At 37.9% G+C, this 24,363-nt stretch overlaps 1 protein-coding gene across 15 annotated transcripts in view; it reads right to left on the reverse strand.

Moving 5' to 3' along the window:
• The window catches only part of NFIB (nuclear factor I B), a 221,980-nt gene that overhangs the window by 83,274 nt on the left and 114,343 nt on the right, over positions 1-24,363 (reverse strand). For all 15 annotated transcript variants that reach the window (XR_004987200.2, XR_004987201.2, XM_036434081.2 and 12 more), the window contains exon 3: positions 7,128-7,181. Coding sequence is in view for 13 of the 15 variants with exons in the window: in XM_036434081.2 (XP_036289974.1) it covers positions 7,128-7,181 (54 nt within the window). In the remaining 2 variants the exon portion in view is untranslated. The remainder of the gene's footprint in view (positions 1-7,127; positions 7,182-24,363) is intronic.

Below are 24,363 nucleotides of genomic sequence, written 5' to 3' on the forward strand. Positions count from 1 at the left end.
GCTGCTGCTAGTAGCTCTCCGCCACTTGTAGCTAGCTACCTCACCCTCCCGTAGCTCTCCACTAGCTGCCCTATCCCCCCTGTAGTTCTCTGCCACTCGTAGCTCGCTGCCCAGCTTTCCTGGGCAGCTAATGGCATAATGGGGCATTTAGTAACATAGTCCCGACTAGTTTGCATAGTACCCTATAAGTATAGATGAAATAGCAGGGTAAAATCTAAGCTACTTCTATTTGGTTCCACACCTAATGATATTTCCTGCAGGAAGTTTTCTTGATCAACCCAGCTGAAAGAGAAAGGAGTATCAAAAGCCCTCACTTTCCTGCTACTCACCAGGTATGCTCTCCCGTCTGAGGCTTACAACTGGCCTGGATATAGTTGACTGTGCTAAATAATTCCAAGAAACTGGTCTGATTGGCTCATATGTTCCATGGCCCTCATGACTGTGATAAAACATGAAGCCTTCATTCAGGGGGGAGTCTAATTCCAAAGTTCATATATTTCCCACTCACACCATGCTTTCTACAATGGCTGAAATAGTATTTCACAACTTTGAACTTTTATGACACTGGAGTTGTAGCACTAAATAATATTTAGACACACACACACACACACACACACACACACACACACACACACATTTGCATGTGAGTTTATTCTTGTATTATCATTCACTAATTATTGTAGTATTCTCCATACAAACCATGGTTAACCTACCTTTGCCACACACCCCGTTGTGTATGCAAATAGACACTGTATATATTTATGAACAGAAAAGTTTGGGGATGGCAAAGCTCATGGGTAACTCATGTTTTTAACTTCTGTAGCTCCTAGAATAATGCCATGCACATAATAGATGCTCATTAAATATCTTTCAGCTAAAAAACTCATCAATAGACAGCTCTTTCTAGACTGCTCATTATTCTTGGTGTGGAAGGGTGTATATACCCAACTCCTCAAGAGCAAATGACTGTCTCTACTCCTTATTTTGAGCTCAGGCAACAGGAGTTGCCCAATACCGTTTCCTGGAGTGTAACTTAACTCTGAACTCAGCAACCAGCGGACACTCAGTTAATATTATTTGTTGACTGGGGAGATGTGCAAAAATCTCTTTCTTTCATAATCATATAGGATATTACTAAATTATATTTTTTCCCCCAAAAAATTAAATATTACAGGTAATTAGGCTGGAACCATTGTAGAGGTATGGCGTGGTGCCAACTGCTCTGGTGGTTAACCTCAGAGGGGTGAGCTGTACACAAGTATCATAATGTACAACGGAGAAGCTGAGGGCTCTAGATCCTCCGAGCTTTTTAACAGTAATTGGTGAAAAAGGCACTTTCTTCATCTTCTCTTCCTTTATTCTGAATTCTATCGTAAATTTGAACATTGAAGAACTTTACTGAATGTGTTGTATTTTTTTAAAAAGAGAGAAAAAAAAAAACAGGAAAAAAAAAAAAAAAAACCTCAGAGGATAAAGAGGAAAAATGTTCCTGAAACAAAATCTGTTAGAGAGGAAAAAAAATCCTTTGATTTTAGCACTGACTTGCACAGACCTCATTCTCGAATTACTTAAAAGCTTTACCTACAACTTCAGGCCTGACCACAGTTCACCAATCCTTTTAGTGTCTTTTCATTTATACTGTTATGAATAGAAAGCCTGTTTATACTCTGTTGCATATTGTTTAGTGCCAAAGTTTAAAATTACTTCTAAGTATCATGAAAGAGGGAATTTTCCCCCATGGAAAACATTTTGATTCTCCTGGTAGATACAGTAAATGAGGATATGAGTAGGAGAAGGTATAAACGTATTAATTGAGGAGTATACAGTCTATGATTTAAAAAATAAATAAACTTTCTCTTTTCTTTGACTCTGAGCACCATCTCTGAAGACAGAAATGCTCTATGAGACCTGGCTGGGTAGCTCAGTTGGTTAGATTGTCATACAGTACACCAAAGTCGCAGGATCAATCCCCGGTGAGGGTACATACAAGTATAACCAATGAATGCATACATAAGTAAAATAACAAATCAATCTCTCTCTCTCTCTCTCTCTCTCTCTCTCTCTCTCTCTCTCTGTCTCTCTCTCTCTCACAAACACACACACACACACACACACACACACACACACACACCACGCACACAATAAAAAAAACACATGCTCTATGAGATCCTTTAAGGGCTAGGCAAATATATCCTCCTTCATATACAAATACAAAGATGTTATATTATTTTGTAACTAGTAGAAATTACTGTTTGTCCCAAACTCCAAGTTTGGGGGGAAAAGTGAAGATTTAAGTAAACATGGGTAGTGATCCCAACAGAGGACAACTATATAAAATTGCAGAGGCTGGGCTCATTTTCTTGATAATTACTTGGTTGTTTTCCTTAGCTTCATGACAACCCTCTATTGGTTTCATTCTCAGAATCTATATAATAGGGTTGGGGGATATCAACATCTTTATAATTTGAAGATTAATTTTTTAAATCCTCATATGAGAATATTTCTATCGACTTTTAGAGAGAGTGGGAAGGGGAGAGACAGAGAAAGAGAAACATTGATGTGAGAGAGATACATCGATTTGTTTTGTCCTGTATGCAACCTGACCAGGGCTGAGGATCGAGTCAGGAACCAAGGTGCATGTCCTTGACCAGAATCTAACCCAGGACCCTTCAGTCCACAGGCCAATGTCCTACCCATTGAGCCAAACTGGCTAGGGCTAAAGATCTCTTTATGGCAAGGCAAGTATATTACTATGGTTAGCAAATACTCGTTGTTTAGTTTATTCAATTAATTGTATTTGGTTCCATCTTTATTCCAGAGAGAATATAGGTGGCTTATTTGATGTACTAGTACACTCAATACATGATCCTAATTGCTCCCAGAGGTTTTGCCAGACTACATGCAAAAATCAACAAAACAGCACAAGCACCCTATAAAATGTGAAAGAAAAAAAAAAAGTAGAATAAATTCATGCCATTCCAAGTAAGAAAGCTCTGGTTAATGACACTTGTAATACTTAGTAAGACTAAATCATAAAATTTGCAAAAACTGCCCTAGGATTCAAAGTTTTTTTGTTATATTTCCTGCCATGTGAAAGCACATCACAAAAGTACAGCCTTCTTAGCCTAACGGGTTTGGCTCAGTGGATAGAGCTTCAGCCTGAGAACTGAAGGACCTAGAGTTTGATTCTGGTCAAGGGCACATACAGGGTTGCAGGCTCGATCCCCACTAGGGGGCGTGCAGGAGGCAGCTGATCAATGATTCTCATCATCGATGTTTCTATCTATTTCTAAAAGAAGGTTTCAGCTTTGAAATGACTTAGAGGCAAAATCTAACGTCCAGATGGCCTTGTTCTCCTTGGATATTAACCATTCCAGCATTAGGCCAATCTCTGAGATTGGGAAATCAAACAAGGTCATAGCCAAGAAATGTAGAGACGTAAAAGAATAGAGCAAGTCAAAGCTAATTTTAAAGATTATAGTCCAATCACACATTTCCTAAAAGTGGCAGGGGAGTTTTAACTTACTAGAAATAAAATTATATCTGAATCTAAGTCCATAAATGAATGATGTACCACCATTTGGTCCACAACAATTATTTCCTAATATTGAGAGAGGGCTCTTATAGTTCTGTTGCTTACAACAGATGAATTTGATATTTAAAACTAAGTGCACATAAGCATATAACTTCTGAGTCTATCATAAACAAGAATAAGGTACATCATAAAAAACAAAGTGGCCCTGAGGCTTTTTGACCAAAGGAAGAATGTCATGTCCTTGAACACCATCCAACCTTTTCAGCACCTTCAGCCCAGAAAAGAGTATGGGGCCCAGTCCCACCATGTCACAAGGAACAAAAACAAAATATTAATCACCAATAGCATAAGGAAATACCATAAGGACTATTTAAATGTGTTTTTAAAATAACAAAACTACACAAGTGCTTTTAAAAATAACAAGTATCAAATATCCCTCCTCTCCAAAACATGTTGCTTTTGTTCACCTGTGTTTAGTTTGCTCACTGCGTACTAAGCCCGATCAAGAAAGACAAGTTAAAAACTGCCTATCTGAAGATGTCCGTAGTGCGATTTGCAGGACTTTAAGGTCACCCGCCAGAAGTTCAGGAGTCCAGAGGAATCCACAAGGAAGTGGCCTCCGTGTCAGACATTCAGGTCTGATGCTGGAGAGAAGCCACATGGGGGGAGGTTTGTGCAGAGACACATGCATCTGCTCGGATAGGTGCCTGGATGGGACTCCATCCTCCTGTCAACAGTGGGGAAAAGATGTCAAAGAGCCTGTAGCTCTACAAGGGCATGCCTTGTTGCTATCTCTTTCCCAACCTGTTAGGAAATGAACACAGGGGTGGATGGTAGCAACTGCCATGGCTTTCCCATCTCTCAGTGGAAAACTGCCAATAGACAAGAAAAGTGTTGACCATCAAGGTGATCTTTCCCAAAAGTTTAATTTAACTCCTCTTTGTTATAACAATGCAAGCAGCAAAATGATTTGGTGGTTTCACTTCGTATGGTAGTAGGTTGTGGTGTTTCCCATAAAGGGATCTGTGCCTTCTCCAGATATTGAAACTCCACTTGGAGATTTCACATTTCAGCCAAGGCCAGAACACAGAGATGAAAAGGGCCTCGCAAAGATGAATTACACTCTAAAATACCAAACATGCTTGCACTTATGAAAAGAGCTTTTAATAATAAGTATAATTTATCTCAACTGACTGTAATACAAAAACCTTAGTAAGCTCTGATTTTTCACATTTCAAATTAGAAACCAGTCTACGTTCCCAACAGCTTGATTTATTTCAAGGTATTGCAGAACAAGTTCTTAATTTCATCAAACAGAATTCCTCAATAGTCTCTACGGTTCATGCCATAATATAATGATATACGCAAAGCATGTTCAAATGATAGAATGTTTCTGAATCATCAAAGAATATTCTAATTATATTACATTTGATTTTGGTATATATATGTTTTACTATATTCTAACTCTGAAAAACTGGTAATTGTTGCATAATGTATGTATATACAATATTTAACAACCTAGTTTTAGGACATATTTCTCAAAAAGGCTCAATTTCCAAGGAAAATTTAAAAGGAAAAAAATTAGGTTTGATTTTTTTTTTTCTGTTTGCCATATTATATGCAAACATATAGATTAAGAGATGCTACACTGAATGCAGCAAGAAAAAGACGTGACAAAACTTCAGGGCAGATATTGAAAGGTTGAATTCTGATATTGCATAACTATTCAGAGTTTTGTTCTGCTCAAGGAAAGAACATTCTTATGTGAGCATAATTATTTCTGTACATGTTCAGAAGTGCATTTCAAATAACAGCTTTATTAATTTCAAATCAAGGTGTGATTCTAAGGCACAGAACATACCCGTTATTTAAGCTGACTTAAAATACTTATCAACTCTTTTTCTACTCGAAGGTTCCTTTTCCTTTCCCATTCTTTGTAAAGTGAGTGAGGGAGCTTTAAGAACATGTTTGGGTGCATTTCACTCTTGGCTCTCTTGCTACGCATAGAAAATATCAGTCAACTAAGAAGATGTTTTAAAGATTACAAGCTCATGAAATTTTCTCAACTTCAGAAAATTTCTGACAAAATTCATTATATTATATAAATAATTTATCATTGCAATCAGTGTATAGTTTATAAAGTTATAAAGAGTTTTTCTTTTGGGGATTCTAATTATCCAGACATACCAAAATAAAATAATAAATTCACTGAAATTTACATTTAAAATTGTTCAGTCTTTTTAATGTTTTGTTATCAAATTGTAATAATATTAAAATGTTTTGATGAAAGTAATGAAAAATCAACTTAGTATTCATTTTTAAATCTAAATTTAAATAGAACTTTTATCCTTAAAGTATATATTATTTTTGTCAAAATGATTCTGTACAATACAGAGTAAATATATAGTTGTAAAAAAATAATTTTTCTAAGATAAAAATACAGTCAAGACACACAAAAAAAATATTCTGTTTGACTTTGCATTTTTATTTGGATATTTACTTGATGTATCTTTCCAACACCATTTAAAACAAGGCTAATCTGACACCTGTAGTTCTGGGGTTCTTTTGGTATTTAACCTCACATTAGAAAAGCATGATGACAAGGAAGATCAGACAATGAAGGGCTGAAGACTAAGTCTACATGAGGAAACTTTCATTAAATTTTTTGGTTTATTTTCCATGGAAATAAAGATGCAATTATTTGGGGACGTGGATGGCATCTGAGTTTTTTTGTTTGGTTGTTTTGTTTGCTTTGGTATTTGTTTTTGTTAGCTTTATTCTTAGAGCATTTCTTTACCAAAGTTACAGATATAATTAAAATTTTTACAACACTGAAATATTAGAAGTTCTCCTTTGCACTGGATTTACCTCATGTGAAAAGACACCCCTCCTAAATCAATATCAAAAGTCTATATGTTCAGATTTAGGAGCAACAAAACCATGAAGACAGCCAAACTATAAAAGCCCATTTTCAGATCTGGAACAACTTCTGAAAATAAAGAGGATACTTGGCATACATTACACTAAATGAAAAGTCCAACTCTCATTATTTCCTGATTCTGGGAATCCAATAAAAACCTTACAGAATAAAAACTCGTTTGCAAAAATTCCATCACCGACAACATAACCAACCACCACTACCACCCTCTATAGTGAGAGTATGAAAAATTTTACTTTTTCATGTGTGTTTTATAAGAAAGATGTAAATGAAATTTTGGGGGGTGTTTTTTTTGGGGGGGGTGTTTTTTTGTTTTGTTTTGTATTTGTTTGTTGTGTGTTTTTTGTTTTTGTTTTTTGCTTTTCAAACAGCAATGACTTTTAGCACCTGAAAAATACACAACTAAAATACACGCATATCCATTTACAAAGAAAAACCAACAAAAATGAAAATGTTGGCGATTACGTAAATGCTGATGACGCCAATATGGAAGCATGTACCACCGTGAAGGGCCTGAGCCGAATCACATCTTGTCCTGATCATACCTGCCCGCCAGAACAAAATAGGCAGCTGACCAATTTGGGGAGTTTATCTACACAGTGGTACCTTTGTTCTGCAATGTCAGATTGCAAACGTCCTGGAACACATATTTACCTGGAGGATTCTTGGCAGGATCATTGTGGCTTGGACTTCCTGATTGTCCAGAATCTGTAACGAAATCACAGAAAATGTTTTATTTTTAATTTGTTTTCAAAGAATTTTGCAATCCTCAGAAGGGCTTCAAACGTGTTTTTAAGGTAGAACAATGAAGTTGAGTGTTTAGATAAAGTCTGCTTTCCCAAGCTTTTCAGCAGCAACATTTTTTATTTATCAAATTAGATAAATGCCTATACGTATTTCTATAGGGGGGAGGATAGCTCTGCAAGATTATTTGGGTAGAGCAAGGCTTTTTTGAAACGAAAGATCTGGCAACAATGGTGGTTTGAAGGTTGGGCCTGTCAGGAGCAACATGAAATACCCCAGATAAATCCCCTAAAAATGCAATCTGAGTGCAATTAAACATGCTTTTAAAAAACCTGAAGAGGGTTTTATTCAATGATGAAAATACACAGAAACGAGAGCTCGTTTTTCCAAGATTTCGGTGTGCATACACATGTGTGTGCTCCAATAATTCCCCCAACCTACTGGACCCAGGCCCAGATTTGTCCACATCCCATAATAGTAATCGATTTGCAAACACCAAGAAAAAGCACAAATTACTAGGTAGATACCACCAACAGGGCTTGGAGGAGAGCAAATTGTTGGATCAATTTAATTTCCATCTGTGATAGACGGAGAGACTGCAGATAAGGAGGGGGGAGATGGATGCTGTGGATCTGGATTTCCTGCACCACTTTATTCCTCACCGATGCCGCAGAAGGGAACATGAAGGCTACTCTACAGTTAGGCAACGAGCCTGGCCTGACTAATCCGACCCCGTGGTGTTTTGTTCACCCCTCTTTCCTCCTTGTCCCTTCTGCGTTTAGCTGTGTCACTTGTCCCCTATTATTACACACTTACTTGCTTACACGTCCCTTTGTAATATTCCCTGATTGGTTCTCCTTCTTAAGCTTTGTCTCCCCAACTAAATGGCATGCTCCTAAGCAGAGACTGTCTACCTCTTTGTGTCTTCCTCCGTGTGCTGTTCGGGGCTGTGAATGCACCGGGGCTTTCAGAAAATGCCAGAGACATGGACGGCTCAGGTTCAGCAGCTCCTTTGCTTGCCTAGAAAAGGTCATTTTGAACTTGATGGTAAACTTCAACAAAACCTGATAGGTGGGCACAGACACGTCAGCCCTTTCTCTGGGACCCTGCCACTGTAGCTAAGCCAAGACAGGGATCCAGTGCCATTGAAGCAGAAGAATCTTGTGCAAGTTTTTTTTAAGTGGGGTTACTCGGCTCTTTCCCTGCAGAGATGAACATACTGCAATTGCTGTTTCTGCTATTCAATGCAAGGACATCCCGTTAGTTTCTTTCTGTCAAAAACTTGGTATTTATTTCTGCCCTTTGCCTCAGGCCTGCTAACTAGATTTAATGCTGAGATCGGATTTCTTTTTTAACCCCTTCATTCCACTTCCTTGTCAGTGTCTTTTTGTGCCAGAACAGTTTTCATGTAATCGTAGTAAACATATTTAGTGATTCCCACATTACCCTCCAATTGATCCTGAGTTCTCAAAATGGAAGCAAAAACCTGGTATAAGGACTACTCCTGCAAGTCAAATTCTGACTAGGGTTGTCCCTCTGAAAAAGCTGGTCCCTCATCTCCAAATTATTCTATTACATCTTCTGAAATTGAGGAGCGATTCAGTGATGTATAACTTGGGAGATCCATCTTTCTCTTTTTTTACATTCCTGTAAAAGATGGTACAACATTGGCCACTTTCCAGGCATGGAGCATGAGGGTTGCATAAAAATGATAAATCATAGCATTTTGCTACAACCTCAGCTATTTTTGCCTTGAGCCCCTCTGACAAATGGCCCTCTGTATTGATACTACATTACAGTTTCATTTCTCAAGCAACTCCAACATTTTGAGGGTTCCTTAGGACACCCACTGACCAAAGCATTCCCGTGTTTTCTTTTCCCCTCTAATGCTGCCTCATATCTAAGGAGGTCTAGACACGCATCCTTCAAGGTGGCTCATTCCACCTTCATGAAGACACACTGTGTGGCAGGTTAAGGTTATCAACAGAGAACAGGAGTTGTAGACTCTACATGAAGCTTAGAATGGTTAGTTCAATCACCTTCAAAATGGTATCATGAAACGCTAAAAGTTGGACCAGTAAAGAATGGCAGTCCTGCCCCCTAACCGGTTTGGCTCAGTGGATAGACATCGGCCTGCGGACTGAATGGTCCCAGGTTTGATTCGGGTCAAGGGCATGTACCTTGGTTGCGGGCACATCCCCAGTAGGGGGCGTGCAGGAGGCAGCTGATGGATGTTTCTCTCTCATGGATGTTTCTAACTCTCTATCCCTCTCCCTTCCTCTCTGTAAAAAAAAAAAAAAAAAAAAAAAAAAAAAAAAAAAAATAAAAAAAAAAAAAAAAATAACAGTCATTTCCCTTCCTAAGAAAGTATTCCATTGGAACAATGGCACCCCCTGTGACCACAACATCCCACTTGGGAAACCCTGTTCTTTTCTACTACAAATTACCCTTTTCCTCCATTTCCAACAAATGCAGGCTAACCTCTTCAATTGAAAAATATATAATCACTAAAAAAACCCACAAGCATTTGAGGGAAATCTGAAATAGACCTTAAAATTTGAGTCATATACTAGGTTTTAATAAGAATTCCACTTACTAAAATGATCTGGCATTTACTGGCACACAACGGCAGCTCATACTCCAAAGCCTGTACCGTCCCAGGAGGTAAAATGGCATATACTGGCTCCCCAAGCATAGAGGAGGGCCCCTCTGGGAGAGGGCTAGGAAACACTTACTTTTCAGACTGTAAATTCTAACATTATTATCTACTCTTAACTCTTATGTCACCTTATATCGGTCACTTAATTCCAGCTGCTGGAAAAGGAAGCAAGCAGGGAGTCGCACTTGGCAAAAAAGCCAAAAATGGACTGTTATTGTGGTTATCTTCAGAGAAGCAATTATTGAGACCACATCCAAAACCCTTCCAGTTCACTACCCAGGTCAAATTACTCTATATCCAAAGGTTTCATTTAACCACTTCCATCATTTGCTCAAGTCGTGTGTGTGTGTGTGTGTGTGTGTGTGTGTGTGTGTGTACTTAATGTGTCATAGCTCTGCCCCTCACTACTGTGATCTTGTGCAAAATTACTTAAGTCGTAGAGCCTTGGGGTCTTAATTTTTAAAACTGTAATACTATCTATGTCATAGAATCATTGCCAATATTTTATTATATAAGGCAGGGGTTCTCAACCGTCTTATTGCTGCTACACTTTAATACAGTTCCTCATGTTGGGATGACCCCCAACCATAAAATTATTTTCCTTGCTACTTCATAACTGTAATTTTGCTACTGTTATGAATTGTAATGTAAATATCTGTGTTTTCTTAGGCAACCCTGCTAGTGGTTCTCAACCCACATAAGGAACTGTATTAAAAGGTAGCGGCATTAGGAAGGTTGAGAACCACTGATATAAGGCATCAAGCACTGGTTAGACACATTCTTCACAATCCATAAATGAAAGTAATATTAAACGCAGAGGCCACATTTTAAAAAATAATTCATAGTTTGAATCGACCAACTTTTAGGAAGAAAAGGAGAAAAGCGATGTGACAGAATCCTGTCCATCCTAAGACAAGCATCTAAAATTGTCTGTGGGACTGTCAAATTACAGTGGGGAGGGGAGGAAGATCTGGGGGAGATAATAGATCAACCGAAGGACTTGTATGCATGCATATAAGTACAGCCAATGGACATAAAACTCTGGGGAGGGAGGGTATGTATGGGAGGGAGGGAGGGAGAGGGGCAAAAAAAAAAATCAAAAAATCAAAATTTATTTTAAAAAATAACAATAAAAAAATAAATAAAAATTGTCTGTGGTTAATCAACTGAACACAGACCCAGTGTGTGGCCTTCGGAGAAGTCCCACTATCCTCAAAATAGACAAGTCATATTGCTGTTGATAGGATCTCAGGAGCTATCCCACTCAAAAAGCAATAGGTATCAGCCATCTGATAAAATTACCTAACATAAGGCTTAAATATTTGAGGAAGAAGGCTGGTAAGGGTGGGGTTGTGAGTCACCCCGCACACTGGATCCTCAGTTTAGAAAGATTTTGATTCAGTAGAAAAATAAGGGAGGAGACTGGGTCTTGAAGGCAACAGACCTAAACCAGTCCTCGTCATTCCCTCCGCATTTCATTTTTGTCTTCCTTGATCTCAATCTCTATTTTTTTTTCCATTTCCTTGTTTATATCTTTCTGGTTTATAGCACATAATGTATATCTTGTACTCCATACATATGATAATCTCATATTCCCATTCTTTAAGTTTAAGTGTGAATCAAGCATACTATATTTCTTCTTCTAGGAAAAATATTAATAAAATTATTTCTAAATTACTAGTCAATGAATTCCTCCTCTCTTAGGGTTATAGATTCCCCAGAAACTTATTAAGAAAGGTTCATACATGAAGACCCTTACCAACTTTTCCTCAACACTTCTACACTCCTTATAAAAAAAAGCAGCCAAATCTTTTATGGCTTTTCTAATATCTAAACTTTACCTAAGGAGTGACTGGGTTTTGTAACGAGCCAATTTTATAGAAAATCCTGGATACTTCAGTGACTTAAATGGCTTATCCAAAGTTAAATGGCAACTATTAAAATGCATGTCCTCTACATGGGTCACCCATTCAGACACATTGCCTCTTGGGTGGCTATGATGCAATCTGAAAATCATGCAAAGCCAAATGATCTCTTAGTAGATTCTGTGTTTCTGAGAACTTGACCTTCCCTTAACTTCCCACCATTTACCAATACATTCAAAAAACTTTTCACAAATAAAACACACACACACACACACACACACACATACACGCACAAAAAAAAAACAAAAAAAAAACCTTTAGCTATTCTTTCTACCTACATTGGAAATAATAATTGAAGTCTTTACACCAATTGATGCTATTAAGACTGGCCAACTCTAAATCAAATTTAGTTTGGATTCTCTCCACTAAACAAAGGACATTCTAATGTTTCACTTATAATCTGGTAGAAGTCCAATAAAATGTTTGTTAAATATATAAGATAATAAATAATGACCTGCTAAATGTTTGTTACTGAGTATTAACTTTCTAGTGGGGGATGAACTCACTTATCTGATGTGGGTGGATCATCAAAACTGTGAAAGATTTTTTGAAGGTCTTTAATGTAAGCATAGATTAAATGCAAATCCAGTTGCTGATGTTTGGAACATAATGGGATCTCCATAAATGAGTATTAAATTTCCATTTAATTTACAATAACAACCATTAAAAACATTGCTTAAAAAGGAAGAATATAAATTCTATGTCTTCGAGAAGTTCAGAAGCTAACTCAAAGAGACAGAAATGTACAAATTAAAAAAATACACTATGTTAGGAACTATATGTTATGATAGGAACTATAAATGAGTATATACCAAGAGCGAACAATTGGTTCTTCCTAGGATGGATGGACAAGAGCATGTCATAAAAGTTATCAGTGGGAGATGGCCTTAGGAACAGGATCTTAAAAAAAATGAACAGATATTAATCTTTCTAGTACCTATCCACTCTACCACCAGGGTGATCACTTATAACCCAAAACTGATTGAGCTCCTTCCCTGCTCTATCTATCTATCTCACAAATCCCAACAGGAAAAAAATTCAAATTTTTTTAGTCCTTCAATCACCATGACTCGACCCCTACCAACACCTGGGCCCTATCTTAGCTTTTGGATGTCCCACAATCTCCCGAGTCTTTGCACATGGTGTCCCTTTTCATTCTGCCTGAAGTCCTCCCTTTTAGAGCCCCTCCTTTTTAGTTTCAGGTCTGCATGAAGGCAGGGATGCTGCCTTCGTTGGTCCAATGGCCCTAATCTTTGGTATGGTGCCTGGTACCCTTGGTTGAGGAAGTCAAATGAATAGGAAACCACTGGTGTGTAAAGCACAGAAGCGCACCAAGAAGAAAGGCTGGGTGTGCCCCGTCTGCGCAGAGACATACGTCAGAAGTCAAACAGACAAGCCTCTGGTGACAAGGAAAGAGGACAGAAGAACAATTCCCAGGGCTAGGTCTCATGGCCTAAAACAAGGTCCAATCTTCCTTGGAAGTAGGAGGGGTTCGGTAAGAGGATCTACCACGAGTCAGAAATTAATTTCTCGTTCTCTCTTACAAAAGGAAGGGTTGCTTGGTGGGATCTAGAAAGCAGGGCCCCAGAGTATGAGCAGAAGGACGAGAAGCTGCTCATGAATTTTACATAGAAGTGGCCTTTCGACTCCAAGATGAAACATACCCCAGGAATTCATTCCACTCTCTGACACCATGACTTGGGTGTCAACAGGGAAACTACAATTAAGAAGCAAGCATGGTTTTAATTTATAGTCATTTTGGTGCAAAGAAGGAACGGAACAAACTTGTCAATTCCCTCCTGGCTCTGCAATCCTATGATTCTATAACAATCTAGCTTTTATATGCAGGGATATCAAAGAGTAAATGAAACCCACACTGTAACCTGTTAATCTACAGATAGCCTCTTGCTAGAACTAAAATTAGTCATCATGTGATAAAAGGCTCCTTTGTCATATCCCTGTGCTTTAGGCAGGTAAAGAAACAGCCCATTGTCAAACGAAGAATATGGGATTTTTTTTTTTTAAAGGTTTGGATTATCCCCCTTCTTTCTCTCTAAAACATTAGTGATTATCGCCATACTAAAATAGTACATTTTTATGAATTAAATAAACATAGAGCACACCATCACGAATCACTTAACCAAAAGAAAAGTCAAGATGTAAGGGACAAAAACTTGAGGGAAGGGACACAAGTGAACTCCATAATAGGACACAAAAGTAAAACCAAAACATTCACCTTTTTACAGGACATGGAAACAAAGCTATTCCTCTCCACCTCCCTCTTGGCTATTTACTTTCCACAATGACCGATTCCCTGGGATTTAGACTAGTAGCAACTGGCTTTATGTAAAGCACTATACAGCTTCCGTTTTAATGGAGGAACTGCTTCATCTGTTTGTGTGACACAAAACTATAGTTTTACGGTATTTTCTTTTTCCTCTATTAAATGTTTATTAGAATAACACAGAGAGAACATGGGAAGACTAAGTGCTTTGACTTGTCTCACAGTTGTATGTAAGTGTGCAGGAAAATGCTCTCTCTCAAAGGCTGGCTCTCTCTTATCTCGCTGTCTCTTCCCTCTGCTGCTATTTCTGTTTCTCTGTCTCTTCTCAAAAGGACATTGCATTATAGGACATCCACTTCACTGCAAAACTTGAATAAGCAGCTATCCATGGGAAGCAGGGACTGTCACTTTATTCCTTTTGTTTTTGTTGTTGTTAATGTTGTGTGTGTGTGTGTTTTCTGTCACTTTCTTGATGGAATCCGTGTTTTTGCTGAATCTGTAACCCCTTTTCTAAACCCAAAGCTGAGCAGGAAGAGAAATCAAACCTTCTCTGAATATGTTTGGCACAACCATAATAATATTCTGGAGACATGGCTTCCTGCATATTTTTAATAATACTTTTTCATTTGCATTATTTCCCATCGAAAGGCATGTTTGATAGAGCTAAACGCATCATTTTAAAGGGGGTTGCAATATTGAGGCTCCTTACAGATAAAATGACTTAATTAACCAAAGAAAAACATAGAAAGAGAAAGCAGATAGGTATGCAATATATCCTCTATTTTCTATCCTTACACATTCCATCTACATCTGCTATTAAACTTTCTTTTAAAGAGACACCTTTTTTTCTTCTTCTTAACAGGGGGATCTGGTTCAAAACATCGCATCTCAAGGATTAAATAAGAATTTATTTGGGATCAAAACCACAGTTTGTCCACAAAGAATTAGCTGAAAAACATAGGCCACTACAATTTAAAGAAAACACAAATCACATACGTGCAAGAGAGAAAATTGTACCTATCCAAGCCAGGGACGATGGACCAGCACAGAGAAGACCCTGAACCAAACATGTGCCCCTGCCCAGCAGCTCTGACCGGAGGGCTGCACTGCTTCACTAACTAGCACACAAACCCCCACAAACGAAAACAGGGAGAATCCCAGCTGACCTTTCTGGCCTGAGATTAAGTTCAATGACTCCCTACTGACCCGAGGATTGAGTGAACTAAAGGTCACGAGCAGGGTCATCTCCGTGTCTTGCTTTGAAAGCCCTTAGCCTATAGAATGCGAGGACCCCCCATCCCAGTCATTGTCCAGATTGCTAACTTTCTACAGTGTGTTTTCAATTAAGTAAATAAAACGTAGTAATTAAATCAAGATTGCGTAATATGTTTTTGATTTGTAATCTCATTTAAATTAATTAACTGACTCAATCCTTGTTTAGTTTTTAAACTGGCCTAGTTAGGAAAGAGTCCCTGGGAGTGAATCCAGCTTTCTATCTTTAAAAACAAGGCAAAGCAATCTGGCATACTTTAAAAAAAAAATTTTTTTTTAAATGCACCAGCAAAATATAAATACAGAGGCAAGAGTGTTAGTGTAGAGGAAGGAGGAGTTTTATGGCATGGCTTTGACTAAAAAAAAAAAAAGAAAGAAAGAAATATTATAGTTCTCACACTAGAGAGAAATAAACCAAAACATTATTTATTCAAAACATTTCTTTTCCAATTTTATGAAGATTGCATGTTTGTTGGAAGCAAAACATTTCCAGCAGTACTTTAAGTTTCTGAAGAGAGCTGTAAGATTTATAATCTTTCATAAATGCTGCCCATATCTCATAATATTAAATGAACACGCCACTGCGTACTTTAAGGAACAATTTGCCAATGCTCTTTGCCACATGAAAACAATGAAATCCTGTCCAAAGACCAGCCAGATCCAGTAGGAAAAGATGAGATGAATGTTCTGTCTTTCCCATCTGGGAGACATTGTGGATTTCAGCTATAGTATGTAATATAAATTTTTTTTCCCTTGGAAACCAAGAAACCTGCATTTTATAGCAAGGTATGTAGTGCAAAGAGAATGTTGGTGAAATATGAATCTGGAAATGAAAACCAGAATGTCATCAGGCTCAAGAACATAATTATGGAGGCAAATTGAAAAATCAATGCAAAATTTCAACATAAACCAAATGCAATGTGTAGGATCCTGTTAGTCTCCAATTTTCTCTTAAAAAAGAAAAGCATGGAAAAGCAAATGCCCTTTTACCTCTAAAGTTTTGAACAATACTTGTTGCACTGCCTGACACAGTCACCTACCTATCGGCTTTGTTTTATCTGGGGGTCTTCATGCACTATTCTAAATCCTATGCATAACCCATTCCTGGGTACATAAGGCTGTTCCTTATATCTCCAAAACCTAATATAATATTGGAGATCTAGATTAAAACCAGACACAAGACTTTCTAATACGTCATTGGCCATCTTTCTTCTCAGGGAACAGGACGTGTTTCCTCAAAAATGTCTGGAGAGTCAAAACCGCTGGGTTCTACTCAGCAACTACCTACCCCTCGGACTCCGACCCTGAGGAAACCACTCAGGCCTAAGTCAGTTTACATCATGCCCAGTCCCTTAAACTTACATAAGAAAAAGGCACGAGTTTTTAAGCCTTCGTCATTTCCCAAAAGGATTGGGATGGAGAAAAAATAACTTCCTTCAGTAGTGAAAATATGCACAAGTATGCATGAGGAAAGACTAAGATATATATTTTTAAATATACCGTAAGTTTAATCGTCCCCCTCCTACCACCAGCAAAGAAAGCCATCAGGTTGATTCTCTGCTTTCACACTGTACTTTCCCCTTGAAAATGCTAATGGCATTGGTAAATAAAGGGCTGGATTCATGTCCAGCTCTCCTCCTAGACTGTAAAACCTGTGGGGGCAAGATCCATGTTAGTCTTATTGACTGTCCGGCAGGATTCCTGGCCCACGGGTTCCATCAGCCTTTGCTAACACATAAGCACAATTTTACAGGGAGCAAGACCTGGATGGCTGAAACCACTCAGAACAAGCCCTCCAATTATCCATAAATCGCCAGCAATGCCAATTACCACTTTTACTTGTTTGGTTATTATCTACACATATTCTGTTTTTTAAGTATCAGCAACCTCTCTATATAAATTTAGAAATTGACTCCGTCATTGATCAAAAAGTTATTATTTTTTCCAGTGCTCATTTTAAGGCATGTCGGCCTTAAAATATATTAAAAAAAAAAAAAAACCACACAGATTTCTCCATTATATTAGGTAAAAACATATCTTGCTAAATTCTTAAAATGTGTATGTTAAAATCACAATGAGTTTAGAGAAAAGAAAGTGGGCGGGTTTTTCACATGCCCTTTTAGTTATGCATATATAATTCATAAACAGTCCTTACTTTTTTGTTAAATCATGGCTCTTAAGTCAATGATATATCTATATAAAAATAAATCATATTTTAATCAAAGGTGCATAATAATAAGCAGCGTAATAGAGGAAGACAAAGATAAAGATAATATACTATCTACCGAGTTAAAGTAGATTTGTGTATCAGACATTTGTTACTGCTTTTGTTTTATCATAACATTGGAGGGGAAAAAATCAGAGAAGTCACTTGATGAAACAGGAAGCTTGCTGATGTGGCAGATAATGGTATTAAATGTCCTCAGAGTTCCTTGATAAGTGGTTCAAAGAACTTCTGTTCCCATGTTTTCAGGACAAAAGCTAATTTACCAGGAATAAAACTACTTGAATAATGCATCATGTGAACTAACATTTTTGAAAAAGGATAAAATGAGGAAGCAAATGAGGAGATAGCAACTTCCTCCTGCAAATTAAAACTATGCAAGAAAGGAAAGTAACTCAATTTAACTGATAAAATAAAACAACAAAAGAAATGGCTAACTCACATTGTTCCTTCTTTATTAAAGAGGTCCAAGATTATTCTAATATGTGAAATAATATATGTTTGAAAGAACTCTGAAAAGTTTATAACCCAACAGAAATAGGAAGGTTTCTTATAATTTTATGGGTCAATATTATTTCAAATGGTTGTTTTAAGAAGAAAGTTAAAAATACAGGTAATTTTAACCAAGTATAATAAAGAGTTATTATAAAAGTCTACCGTGAAATTCACTGTTCACTGCTGTGGTTATTTGGGAGATGAGAAAAAAACGATGAATGGCATGTCCACTTGCTACATTCATTTTAAAGGGGACCATGAGCATAAGGATACAGAGCTGTGTACCATATGCTCAAAATCCCTTCTATTTTGTCATTTTCCTCGGTTTATCTTTAATAGAGATTCAAATAGACTCCTTATGATTCTAAAATCTCTAAGCTAAATCTAAAGAGTATGAAAGAGAACAAGTTTCTGCATAATGTCCCATCCATATGTCTTAGCCCTCAATGGTATCAAGCCTATATAATTTTATACAGCAAATGCCTTCCAGATGTGACAAAATTTTAACACAGACCAACTTCAAGGTTGTTTTTTTCTGCTTGTTTGTTTGTTACTGAAGACTCATCTCCCATGCTCATAATGATTATTTCCACCGCACATAACATTATGCATGGCTAATGCTCCATTTTCTGAATTGATTATTATACTGTCATTTCAAAACTGACATGGCCTTCCAATAAAAAACAAAACAAAAAAAAAACTACATTGCCTACCCCACCTCCAAAAAGCACCAGAAACCAGGTCATTATGTTCAAGCTGTAGATGGTGCTTGAATACAAGGACAGTTGAACTTCGCCTTGTCCATGCTTCGGTAGCTCTGAAAGATGGAAAAGAGGAGGAAGAGGTCCTCTGGAGTTCTTTGTCAGAGCTCACTGCCATCAGACAACTGAGCCTGTCACCTGTTGTTTCTGGTTTTAAAGACTGATTCCAATGACAGAAGATCAAATCACCCTTGACATTTAATATATGTTAACATTTGAAAATTAACCAACAAAATCATTCATGTTCAAAACACTTAACCATAATGCTATAATAATAATAATAATAATAATAATAATAATAATAAAGACAGACAAAACTTCTGGATAGGATAAAAATAAAAAGTTGAGTCACTGGAAGCCAGTAAGAAAAACTGGTGATGATAAGATATTGGATAATACCATGTAAAGTTAATCCTTCCCCCCCAAAAATCAATGCTTTGAACTTTATCTCAATTCCATTCCCCCATCCAAAACCAGATTGGCCATGTAGTGTTCCTTTGTCCTCAGAGCCATCCCTCACTCTACTTCTGCAAACTCCATTCCCAGCTCTGTTATCAACTGCCTTAAAGCTGGGCCCAGCCAATGAGAGGCACTGGAGGGAGTGTGGGAATTGGAAGGGCAGGAAGAAAAGAGAATGGGAGGTTTTTCCTCCATTCTTTCACCTTGACAGGTGTCTCCAAGCGATGGCTAGGTCTCCTTTGTTGTTCTAGCTTCCAGTGAACGGTCCGGAGTCTCTCTGTGGTCCACCCCCCGCTCAGGCAGGTCCAGCTCAAGCACTCTGGTAACACCACCTTCTCCCTTCACCTCACCCCCAGCCCTAGTTGTGGCAGCGGGTTCCAACTGATGATAACGTTTGGGTTGCCTCACTACCATGTGGTTTTCTACCTACTCTAACATCATTGTAAAGGGACGCCCCCCTCCCCCTCCATTACGAATCCCTGCTGGACTCCAATAACAGCTCTGTTTTTCTGGAGACCGGGAGATACATAGGATTTTTGAAGTTTGACATATCACTCTAAAATAAATACCAGATAGTAAAGTTAACAATACCAGTCTAAGCATAATACCATTTAGAATATTCAGACTAAGTGTAATACCATTTAGAACATTAATACATTCCATCAGAAAGGATATAGGAAAATATTTGTTATGATTCTCATTTGATCAGGTGGTAGTGAGAAAACATTTGCCTCAACTCAGTACTAAGCATGAAATACTATATCCCAAAGTCTTTTGTAATGCACGATAGTGACATATAATAATATAGTAATAATCAAGGTTTAAAAAAGATTAATTACTTAAGTTTTTTCAATGCTATGCTCTAAGTACATCTCTTCCAGGAGATCTTCTCATAATTCTAATCACAACCACCCAGCCACATTAAGCATTTCTTCTTTTCACTGTCTCATGGTTAGTCTTTCTATCCAATTTTTAACAAGTTACATGATACATGGGGGTTTTCTCTGTGCATTTGTGATTCTCCCGCAAGCATGACTCTATACCCCTTGACTGAATCAATTATGAGCCTCATTATTTTTATAGAACACTCTACATTTATTTATATCTCACGGCACAAACAACTTTGAGTTGCTTGTAAGTTGCCTGAATAGCTAACAGTATCATGTGGAGATAATCAAAAGGTTGTCTTAAACATATACCATAATACAGCAACATAATAATAATACATACTTAAAAAGAGAAGTCATTTCAACAGCACTCTGTTTTCCCTAGGAAATAGCTCATAAGACCTCATTTGACACTCAGCATTGTCACATAGGAAAAGTCATAAAATACGAATAGACAAAAATATTTTCTTCTATCAAAACAGCATCCCCTAGGATGATTTATTAGAACACCCCACAAAACGAAGATAAAAGTATTTATGCTTGCACATAGAGGGAAGTATATAAACTCACAGAGCCAAAACTTCCCAATCACAAGGGCAAGCAGTACGGATATGCTGGAGGTTCTATAGTGTGCCAGATAACAGCCCCACTTGGAGGAAGTGACATCATGGAAAACATATAACATCGAGCCCCATGCTGCCAACTTCTCCTGATGAAACCTGAACAGGATGAGTCCGGAGCCTGGCGGGGTGTGCTCAGCTGCTGGCTGCCGGCAGCACCAAGTCCCCGTGTCTCCTCTCAGTCACTTTGAACTCTCCAGCCCTCCAAAGGGTTACCTTCATGTTTTTTCAACATTATTGTCCTAGTTTGTGATTGTTACCACCAAAGATATATGAATATTATGTCAACTGAAAACCATTGTGTAGGGAAAAAAATGTTAAAGCTGACCCTCAAATCTATTTCAGTCCACCCATGTCACTTCAGGCAAAATTTGTAAATTTAATTCAATAATCTTTATTTTTTAAAAAAATAGGTTAAAGTCTCTTTAGACATGAAATGATCATGAAGTAAGGCTAGCAATAATTTCCACTTTTTGCATTTCCCTCACCCCTCCCTTTTATTTCCAACGGGAAGATTATAGTGTGATAAATAAGCTGAGGCAAACTTCATACTAGGCAGGTAGACATAATACACAGACATTCCAAACCGTAGGACTAGTGCTGAGAATATAAGACAGAAACAGTCCGTGAGATTCTGTAGTAATAGGGGTAAGAGGCAGGTAGCCTAATGCCAGATAGAAAGTGAGCCTAAATTTCAACCAGGTTTTTTACTACACCCATATTATTCTAAAATTAAACTTTCACTATAAGTTGCAGTCAAAAAAAAAAAAATTACACCCAGTTCTTACAATGTACCCTCTCTCTATGCATGTGTATTCTATGACTTAAAAACCGTCACATAGGAATATATAACTAAGTTAGAGTCAATATAAAACAAGTGAAATTAAATTATATACAACATACTAAGCAGATAACTGAAATTATGACAGCTGTAATTGGCCCAGAAATAGGTTTCAAGAGACACCTTCCTAGCAATGGGCTCCTTGGACAAAGAACTAATCTCCAACTTCAAACAATGTATTTGAAGTTTTGGTTGGAAGTCAATAGATACAACATACCCACTCACTTACAAATATCACAGCAAATACATCAGAACAAAACAACACTGCAATAGTTTATAAGCAAACAACTTTTTAAATAGTGAAGGCGGGTTCTCACACCTCAGCCCAGCTCACTCTCGTTCCTCTCTGCTTCTCTGGTGGAAAGATTGAATCTCTTCGTGAACAATACCCCCTAGGTTTCTCCACAGCGTGCTCTGCCTGGGGTCTCCCTGCCCAAGAATTACACTGAGACCCTTACATGACTTCACAAGACCCTCCAACTCCTGCGAGAGGTGAAGGACTTCAGGTTGAACTGACCTAAAGCAGAACTGAAACCAGCCAACAACCACAGCAAGGCTGGATGTCACAGGGTCAACACCAACCTGCAGCGCTGTCACCTGCTTCAGGGGGGCACAGCCCTTCTCCCTTCCGTCGAAGAAACGGAATCAAGAGCAACTTAAAGCAACTTGAAAGAAAATGACACGTGTCATTTTGCTTCTTGTTGGCAAGATATCTGCGTTTTTAGCAAACTCTACATCTAAGCAATGCTTTCAAATTTTTTTGCTTGAAAATATAAACTATAAATGAGAATTCTTGTATGGTGCTCCTATGTCATTCTCATTTATTTAGGCTTGTTTACTCGATGACAGTATTACTAATTGCAAGGAAGTCAGGGTTCCAGACCCACCTGGGGTACAAAAGTTAGGTTTTCCCCATCTGGGTCCCAAGCCAAAGCTTTCCTGCTCACGTTAGGCTCCCATTCACGGTGACCTGTGCCTTACTAAAGGGACAACATAGCTCAGCTTTCTTTTCCCTGAGCAGGGATCCTCTGTAGTGCCAGGGATGTGCTTGTCACACAATGAAAACCAACACAAAGTGGGGGAAAGAGCCCAGGAATCCAGTGAGGGAGCTTGAAAGAAGAGGGTGGGGGGCGCTTACGAAAAACAGTTTTTAAAATTTCTTTTGAAAAAAAGCAACTAACAACAAAACAATAACTGAACATTCTCTATTACTATCACCCAGCAATTACCAAAACTTAAATAAATTAGCTGATATAACTCAATCAACTGGTAGAGAACAGCACCTATCTCCTCACTCCACTCGCCCTGCCGAAAGTGCTTCTAAAGGACGGATGCTTTCTTTCTCTGCTGTTTTCCTTCATTTTCTGTTCACTTGTTTACCTGGGCTTGTTTTCAGCTTAACATCCGTTAAGCATTAAGACACAACAAGAGGTGCAGTGATGATGAGATAACGTCTCAGGGCCATTACTCTTCCCGTGAGACTGACAGGAAGGATCTATGATAAGTGGGAGATAGCCTCGTTTACTTGGGTTAAAGGGAAGAAATATGAACCCACTCTAGAACTTTGACAATCAAAGAGAGAACTTTAAAACACCGTATGTTTATATTTTGCCGAACTTTTCGTATTTCCTATTAGAAGGTAAAGTCTCTGTTGAACTTTGGGGCATTTCTGATTTTTTTCAGCCAGTCTGAAAGGAGATGTCTGTTCAAAGGAGGGAATGTTGGGTGCTTGGGTAGCCTATAGCTCTACACTGAGATAGGCTCCTGCTAACCACAAAGCAAACAATAGTAATTAAGAACAAGTCAATGATGTCACCTCCCCAGGGAACGTGTCCTCCAAGGCTCCTTGAAACAGGAGGAAGGTGAGTAGCAATTTTAGTGCCAGTTCTCCTATTCCTACTTAAAAAAAATAAAAATAAAAAATAGGACCTAGATTTATCACCCTCACCCTCTTTTTAAGGTTTTTACTATGGAGTCGCCAAGTAAAAACCTTAAAAAGAAATCAGAAGACTTGAGTAAGTTTTTCCTGAGGCAGTTTATATAACAGGAAACTATGATCTTTAGCATCTTAATCTGTTCCAAATTTGTTGTTAAGCTCACGAAATGTTTAAAGTTTAAGAATTGTAAAGAGCTGTAAGATGTTTACATGTATTATTTAATAAAGAATTGTGAAGGGATTTTTCATTAGTCTTCGTTAATAATCAAGATGACTGATAGTTTGGGCCAAATCAATCAACACTTTGCAAAATCCATATCGTAGATGTTGGAATAACTAGATGCTGATCGTCAGTCTCTTTCTTACCTCCTATTTGTGCTAAGTGATAAAGATAGTCACAATATCTTTACAATTTTCAAAACCGTTTCACCTACATTATTTTGCAATCCCATCAGAGGTTGAGCTTTATTCTCATCCTTTAGCATGGCCAGGGAAGAATGGAGCTTGAAAACTTGCAGAGAGTAACAGGAAACCTTGATTTGTTTCTAGCACTTTCCCCTACTGACTTCCTCTGTGGCCTCTGGGATGTCACTTAACCTCTCTCTCACTCAGTAGCCTATCTCAAACAGCCTATAATAAACCTTTTTCATTTCCAGCTCACTGGGGCATTAGAACAGTGAATCTGATAGGATGTCTCTAACACACTTTGATCTCCATAGGGGAGGTTGCCATAAAAATAAAGGCATCGTTGTTATTATTCTAATTGACTTATTTGCAAATGGA

The sequence above is a fragment of the Pipistrellus kuhlii genome, unplaced genomic scaffold (assembly GCF_014108245.1).
Source record: "Pipistrellus kuhlii isolate mPipKuh1 unplaced genomic scaffold, mPipKuh1.p scaffold_m20_p_12, whole genome shotgun sequence".
In the NCBI taxonomy this organism is placed as follows: Eukaryota; Metazoa; Chordata; class Mammalia; order Chiroptera; family Vespertilionidae; genus Pipistrellus; species Pipistrellus kuhlii.